Source organism: Bombus huntii, unplaced genomic scaffold (genome assembly GCF_024542735.1).
Source record: "Bombus huntii isolate Logan2020A unplaced genomic scaffold, iyBomHunt1.1 ctg00000222.1, whole genome shotgun sequence".
NCBI lineage: Eukaryota > Metazoa > Arthropoda > Insecta > Hymenoptera > Apidae > Bombus > Bombus huntii.
In genome coordinates, this window is record NW_026099443.1 from 16368 (window position 1) to 24885 (window position 8518).

Genomic DNA, 8518 nt, shown 5'->3' on the forward strand with positions numbered 1-8518 from the left:
GGTACGGTCATACGCAGAAATACTGCAACCATACTTTCCGCTGCGTTAAATGCGCAGGCACTCACTCCACTGACCAGTGCGCCAAATCACCGGAAACCCCAGCGAAATGCATCCACTGCCAAGGGGACCACCCTGCCAACTACAAAGGCTGCCCAGCATATAAAACACTATACACGAACAGGTACCCTAAGCTCAGAGCAAAAGAGGTATCCAACCAAACACCCAGCCCGCCGAAATTCACGACTACCCCAACCCCCTCAACCAACCAAACACCCAGTCCTACCATCTCCAAATTCATCTCCACCTCAACCTCCTATGCCCAAGCAGTACAAGGCATCCAAAATAACCCGAACAGCCAAAGGAACCTTCCCCAAAACAGTGTCCCCAACCCACCTAACACAGACAACTCCTCAAGGCTTGAAAAGCTAATAGAGAAACAATCGGAGCAAATAAATCACTTGCTATCGCTACTAACACTCATCGTGGAAAAATTAGCACGCCCCGACTCAAAATAAAACCAAGGCGCATAGCACTCTGGAACGCCAACGGTCTAGCGCAACACAAACTTGAACTAGAACTCTTCTTAAAACACCAGCAAATCGACGTAATGCTCGTATCGGAAACCCACTTCACCGACAAGAGCTACCTGAAAATAAATGGTTACAAATTCTACCATACCCAACACCCCAGCGGAAAGGCCCACGGTGGCACCGGAATAATAATCAAAGCAAGTATTAAGCACTACGAACTTCCATCATTCCAGAAAGACTACCTCCAAGCAACAAACGTAGCAATAGAAGACTGTCATGGCTCAATCACCACCTCAGCAGTATACTGCCCTCCCAGACACTCCATCGCCAAAGAAGACTTTGATAACTTCCTGGACACCCTGGGCAATAGATTCATAGTTGGAGGAGACTATAACGCCAAGCACATCCAATGGGGCAGCAGACTGGTTACAGCAAGAGGCAAAAACCTCTTAAACAGCATAATAAACAACAACCTCAACTACCTCACCACATACGAACCCACATACTGGCCCACTGACACCAACAAAATACCCGACCTTCTCGACTTCTTCATAACTAAAAATATCCCATCAAGACACGTCCAGATCAACTCCTCGGCTGATCTCTCCTCTGATCATTCTCCCGTGATAGCAACAGTCAGTTCAACAATCATCGAGAATACACCTAATGGCTCCATTCACAACCAACACACCAACTGGCAGCTCTTCAGAGAAGTCTTTACACACTCGACCTCAGAGCCTTCACCCCACTAAAAACAAAGGAAGATATCGAAGCAGCCACGGAATACTTAAACACGAGCATAATAAACGCAATCCGCCTCTCCACACCGACAAAGCCATCTAACAGCAAACAAGAATATCCCCAATACATACTAAAAAAAAAATAGCAGAAAAACGTAGACTAAGAAGAGTATGGCAGACCCATAGAACACCGGAGGACAAACGCAAACTTAACAACGCAACTAGAAAGCTATCCAGAACCTTAAGAAACTATAAAAACGACTGTTTCCATAAATACCTCGCCAGCTTATCCCCCACAGCCGACGCCAACTACTCACTATGGAAGGCCTCCAGGAAACTCACACGCCCCCCACAAATAATCCCACCTATCCGCCGTCCGCAAGGTGGATGGGCGCGAAGCCCTATAGAAAAAGCCGACCTGTTTGCAAAACACTTGTCAAAAGTATTCAAACCCCATTCCCCCAAAGCCGCCGCGGACGTTACTGAATACCTGCACACCCCCTTCCAAATGTCCCCTCCTATCGAACCCTTCTCCTCTGCAGAGACTATAGAAACAATCAGTCGCCTAAACCCCAAGAAAGCAGCAGGACACGACCTAATAGGCAATAGAGCAATCAAGGAACTTCCCACAAAAGGGATAGCACTCATCACATCGATTTTTAATGCTATCCTTCGCCTGGAACACTATCCTAAGGCTTGGAAAATCTCATTGATTACCCTCATCCCTAAACCCGGTAAACCGATATACGAAACCTGCTCCTATCGCCCAATCAGTCTTTTACCTACCCTGTCCAAACTATTCGAGAAGATGCTCACGAACCGACTCCTTCCAATCCTAGAGAACTTGAAAACACTCCCAGATCACCAATTCGGCTTCCGAAAACATCATTCTACAGTAGAGCAAATCCACCGCTTAACTCATACGATCAGCCAAACACTCGAAAAGAAAAAATATTGCTCAGCGGTTTTCCCAGACATCCAACAGGCATTCGATAAAGTATGGCATGAAGGGCTACTATACAAACTTAAAAAGATCCTACCCCACCCCTACTACTCCATCCTAAAATCTTACCTAACCAATAGACAATTCATGGTTAAATGCCTAGACGCCACTTCCGCAACATTCCCAATAGAAGCCGGCATACCCCAAGGTAGTGTCCTCGGACCCCTACTGTACTCCATCTACACTGCCGACCTACCTATATCAAACGATATAACAATAGCGACATTTGCAGACGACACAGCGCTATTGGCTACCCACGCAGACCCGGTAATAGCCTCATCCACTCTCCAGCGAAGTCTCGACTCCATGGAAAAGTGGTTTCACAAATGGGGCTTCAAAGTCAACGAAAAGAAATCCTCACATGTAACCTTCACGCTCCGAAAACAAACCTGCCCCCAGGTCACCATCAACAATGCAACAGTTCCTAGCAGGGACACAGTCCGATACCTGGGCATGACCCTGGACAGGAGACTAACGTGGAAGACACACATCTCAGATAAAAGGAAGCAACTAAAGGACAAACTAAAAAAACTCTATTGGCTCACGGGCCGACGCTCCAAACTAAATATACAGAATAAAATTACCCTCTACAAGACCGTAATAAAACCTGTCTGGACCTACGGAATCCAACTATGGGGAACAGCAAGTAACTCCAACATTGAAATACTCCAACGCTTTCAATCGAAAACGCTAAGATCCCTAATTGACGCACCTTGGTATGTAACCAATGAAACAATACACCGCGACCTCAAGATACCCACCGTCAAAGAGGAAATAGCAAAATATAGCGACAGATATAGCAAAAGAATCAACAAACACCGAAACCCCCTAATCACTGGACTACTCGATACGACGGACCAGATTCGCAGGCTGAAGAGGCACTACCCGCTAGACCTAAACGTTAGATTCATTTAATTATCCAAATTAAGCATATGCACTTACTTATATTACTTATAAATTATACCTATCTATAATAAGTATTAACTTATTGTAAATAAACAGCCATGTCACTGCGCCACGCCAGAAAAATTACTGAAAATTCTCAACGCGAGAATTGATTGTAATCTCAACAAATAAATAAAAAAAAAAAATACAATAACACATTTCATTTTAAATTAAAACGAGAATAAATACTATTGTGTATAAATTTAATAGAACGACACACGTGATTTGTAGTCAACACTGTGACAGTTTGTGCAATTACCTTTTAATCGAGTGGAAACGAGAGCATTTTCAAATTTCTATTAACCAACGGTATTATCAATCAATTTTAACAATGATTGAAGGTTGCAAAATTAAATATAAAATGATTTATTAATAGCATACGTAGTGTTAAATTTGCAAACAAGCAGCGTATCTTTTAAGAATAATAAAGACACCAGAAAATAAAGATAATATTCTAATTACATTGCAAATTAATGAATAATTTAAGAAATGTATTTTTGTTATATTAATGTATCACAGATTCTAGGTAAAGTATTAATTTAATTTACTTATTACTTAGGAGATTGTATTTGAAATATAATTACAATTTGTAAGGTGTAATCAGCACACCTTTAAGCTAGTAGATATTTGGTAGCAGTTCTCAAGTCTTTGTGCAATATAGCACAATTGAGTTTAACCGAGTTTAATCCCTTTGACCAGCCAGCTTCCAATTTCATTTATGGCATAATCTCCTGACAATTTCATGCCCTTCAGAAGAAACACAATGTCCTATTATCGTTTTGTGATCGTTGAATATGATCCGTTTTCTGTTGTTTTTAGATTCAAGTGACGAAAACTTATGAAATGATATTTTAAGTTTAAACTGATCAATTAATTTAATTAATTGATTTATTGTAGCAACAATGGTAAATTGTTTAAATAGAGAAAGAAATTTACAACGAAAAATGTATGAATGTAATATTTGAAATCTAAAATGATAAATTATTGTGCGATAATAATAAAACTCGCAATGTCAGCACATGGTCTCATTAGAACGTGTTTAACGAGCGTAGCGTAAGCGTGAAAATGAAAACGTTGAGGCTCTCGTGGTGTAAAAAGGCTAAATTCCTCATAAAAATACAGGAAATGAGAGGGAACGTTCGCCCTTGAACACATAAAACCAAAAAAAAAAAAAAAAAATAGAAAAGGAAAAAAACCACAAATTTTAGTGAAGCTATTTTACTGAAACTTATATCATTTTAACAGCTATATATAAAACGTTGAATTATTTCCTTTCGCGCAGAGCAATTTTACTTCAAATTTCTAGCTTCAGAATGATAATTACGTATTTGTAATTATCAACAAGCTTTAAAAATATGGAATATTCAGCCAGATGAAATATAGGTAAAGTATTTAGAAGAAAAAAGATTGAAATGTTTTATGTAAAACGATTAAATTAAGTGGTTGAGTTTGAAAATTTGACTCGGTTTAATAATTCAATGGAAAAAATATTCGCCCTATGAAAAAAAATTCATGTTCCTGTCGATATATCGGCGAGGTGCTCCTCTACTTTCGACTGCTCTGCAATTCAAATGCAATACTCGAATATACATGGCGAAAGAAATGGAAATTGAGGAATTTAAGGGAACCAATTACTCTCGCGTCGACGTAACTTCAAAATGTTTCACGTGTCGGTGTTTGCGAAATGAAGTTCGTCGTTATCCGATTAACACGCTTGCAGATGCGTTCTTTTTGTTGCAAAGTAAATGGACAAATTGTGAACAAATAATGTTTACAATTACATCAAAATTAATGTCCTAAACTTTACCAAGAATTATTAAAAATCCCTGCGTATTGCTTACGTAATGTTGATATTGAGTAGTACCATACATAACCTCAACATTATGATACTTACAAACATCGCTAAACAAGTAGTGCGAACGATGTCGAGTAAGTATTCACTATGTAAAAAGTATTTATAGATAAAAAGTATGGGAAATATATAACCGAATGTATTTAACTTTTCCAACATTTTAGCATTTCGCTTGGCGTTGGTACAACTTGAAGTAAATGAAGTAAAACGCAAAAATGTAGAGCGGGCAGTTTCCTACATTTCTAGCGCAAAAGAGCGCAATGCTGATATTATAGCTCTTCCTGAATGCTTTAATTCACCATATGGAATACGTAATAATTTGTTTTTTTTTTCAATAATTTACCATGTGTGTAACAACTATATAGAAAAAAGTAAAAGTAGACAAATTACCTTACCGTTTATACTTCCATAAAGATTGTGAATTGAGTCGAGAATATAGGATTTCCCCATTTTCATGATTATCGTGATTTTTGTATAAATATATTTTTTAAGATACTAATAATTAGGTACTTATAAATTGGTATTATCAATTATTTTGCATTTATAATTCCGCCTCTAGTATAAGTGTTAATTGAAAACTAACTTTATGTTTCAAAAAGTACTAGCAAAGTCGTAGAGTAACAAGCCACTGATGCTAACACAAATAGCATTGTCGTAATTAAATATTTCTAAATATTCATTTTTCGTTTTGAACCTGTAGAAACAATTTATTATATATACTGTTAGCTAAGTAATTGCATATTTAATTAAGTCGAGATATAAAACTTAGTTATTTTAATAATTTAAAAAATAAAAAACTGACAAAAATTTCAATTTAATTTATGGTTGGAACAAAAGACAGTTATTTTTCATTAATTGAAATATTGCAATGCAGAGTACTTTCGAAAATACGCCGAGAGTATTCCTGATGGTGAAACGAGCGTTGCTTTATCGAATGCAGCTAAAGAAAACAACATCTATGTAGTTGGTGGTACGATGCCTGAAATAGAGGGCGATAAATTGTACAATACCTGTACTATTTGGGGTCCCGATGGAACTTTGATAGCAAAACACCGAAAGGTAAGTAATATATTCCTTTATGGCTTTGAATTTGAAAATATTGGGGTGAAGAAAGTGACTCTATCTAGGAATAATTTAGGAATATACATATGTACATACGTATACTATAACCAATTCTATAATTTACGGTTTATAAAATACGTTATGATACGGAAAACGCCCATTTTTGTTGTAATGTGTAATATAAATTTTTCACATACGAAAATACTTATTTTTTCTCCTTTTTAAACATTATTAAATGATAAGATTTTTTAATAAAAGAAAGTGATAAAAACGCTGTCAGTTATTAAATAAAAAATAATTAAAGTTTAGGAGTTGGTAACTTTGATATTAAATTACAAAAGTTGCAGCAATAGAATTAGCGACTACATTTTTATGTTATTAGGTACATCTATTCGACATCGACATTCCTAATAAGATTACTTTTCGAGAGAGTGATTCACTCAGTCCTGGTAACTCCCTAACGACGTTCGATGTGAAGGGCTGCAAAATAGGTATTGGCATATGCTATGATATTAGATTCGAGGAAATGGCACGCATTTATCGGAACAAAGGTACAGTAACTTAATCGATCAATACTTAACTAGCAAAAAATTAAATATCTGTATAAAAAGAAGCTTAATTTAAAAAACCAGTATATTTGCTGAAAATGAAACAAATAAAAGAATTAAAAGCACAATAAGAGGACTGTCCTCGCATATTCAGAAATGATGGAATGTGAACCGTGCAACTACGAAGTTAATTGGTATTCGGTGGCTTCATATTTCCTGCTTCTCTGGGTTAGGTTGCCAAATGCTGATATATCCAGCGGCATTCAATATGACCACTGGACCACTGCACTGGTCATTACTTCAGCGTTTCAGAGCGAATGATAATCAATTATACGTTGCCTGCATATCACCGGCTCGTGTTCCTTAAGCAAGTTACGTCGCATGGGGACATACACAGTTGACCAATCCCTGGGGAAAGATTCTTTACGATTTGGAAACTCAAGAGAATATGGCAGTCACCGATATCGGTAATTTACAGCTTAAAATTAAAAGCGAGAGATCCATGATGTAATTAATTTTTAGTCTCGTTAATTTATCGATTTAGCCATCTTCCTCTGTATTTGTTGAATTTATTAGTAAGCATTACTTATTACTTCGTATGTTTCTTTTTTCTATCAGATCTAAAAGTTGTTGAGGAAGTAAGGGCTCAGATACCTACATTTTCTCAGAGACGTACAGATTTGTACGACACTGTCTGTAAGAAGGAGTAACTCTACACTAAAACAGAAAATGTTTTTTTATAATATTTCTACTACGATATCCTTTTTTTGTGAATTATTACTAATTTCTTATCATTTGTACTAAATGAATGACTCAATTAAGAAAACCAAAACGTTATAAATAATAATCTGTATATTTTGTGTATCAACATGTAATTGGATATTATAATAATATAGGAATGCTATAATAATATAGGATAATAATATAGGAGAATAGTAATATAGAAAAAAACTACATGCTTTTAAACACCTTTAATATCGATCACATAAATTGTTATAATTCACAATGATTACGCATACATAAAAGACCCCTTGATAGTAAAATTTACGATCAAAAGGCAATTACGTATCGTTTAACAACATTTAATTTATAACACCTTTTAAACATTTAGACAGATTAACACATAACACTTCTTATATATAAACATCAATTCGAAGTTATCAGCTTGGAGAAATTGGTCGATTAATACCTGTAGATTGTCTGTCTCGATGAAAGACTTAAAGAGAGCAAAAACATGATAATGCCGCTAATATAATATTCCTTCTTTCTTGTACCTGTCTGCCTCTCAGGTCGTTTTACTAATTACAATAAGTAATTTCGTCTTCTTTGCGCTCTCTTTTAACGCATTCGAGACCGAAAGAAATTCATATCAGTCAGTAGGCAAGGGTATAGTATATATATTTTATATATAACTTATGTAGTAATGTATATATCATGTTAATTTCATATTTTTTTCAATATATTATTATTATATATATATATATATATAATATATATATATGTAATAAATAATATAATATAATATAATATATATATATATATATAACTGTACCTAATACATTATAGAATAACATAGTATATAATTTTATATTTTAAAAATATGAGGCATACTATTTAAGATTGTCATCGATTTAAAATCAAAGTATGAAAAGGATACCCTGGAGAGAGTAAAACACAGAATCATTCTAACTAAACATTCAGATCGTACCGACACCTAGGTATCGTTTTACAATTAAATCTCGGTCTCGAATGGATTAAAATGAAATACATACTTGCAGCTTCAACATCTTCAATATCGAGGAGATTCAAACTTTACAAATAAAAGCGGCCTGTTCCCC

At 35.9% G+C, this 8518-nt stretch overlaps 1 protein-coding gene and 1 long non-coding RNA gene across 2 annotated transcripts; both read left to right on the forward strand.

Annotated features, from left to right (window-relative positions):
• Positions 1-5049: 5049 nt before the first annotated feature.
• Positions 5050-5523, forward strand: LOC126877704 (uncharacterized). Its single transcript, XR_007695259.1, has 2 exons — positions 5050-5147; positions 5235-5523. It is a non-coding gene; the product is annotated as an uncharacterized LOC126877704 (long non-coding RNA).
• A 427-nt stretch (positions 5524-5950) lies between these two features.
• Positions 5951-7497, forward strand: LOC126877709 (omega-amidase NIT2-A-like). Its single transcript, XM_050640283.1, has 4 exons — positions 5951-6129; positions 6515-6683; positions 6914-7147; positions 7299-7497. The coding sequence occupies exons 1-3, from the start codon at positions 6046-6048 to the stop codon at positions 7045-7047; spliced, it is 387 nt and encodes a 128-aa protein (XP_050496240.1). The 5' UTR covers positions 5951-6045; the 3' UTR covers positions 7048-7147; positions 7299-7497.
• The last annotated feature ends 1021 nt before the right edge of the window (positions 7498-8518 follow it).

What these genes read in the sequence shown, in the direction of transcription:
- LOC126877709 (XM_050640283.1), top strand. Translation starts at nt 6,046, where the DNA reads ATGCCTGAAATAGAGGGCGATAAATTGTACAATACCTGTACTATTTGG. An exon ending in TGATAGCAAAACACCGAAAG is followed by an intron (nt 6,130 to 6,514) that starts GTAAGTAATATA and finishes TTATGTTATTAG; the next exon opens with GTACATCTATTCGACATCGA. An exon ending in ACGCATTTATCGGAACAAAG is followed by an intron (nt 6,684 to 6,913) that starts GTACAGTAACTT and finishes TCTCTGGGTTAG; the next exon opens with GTTGCCAAATGCTGATATAT.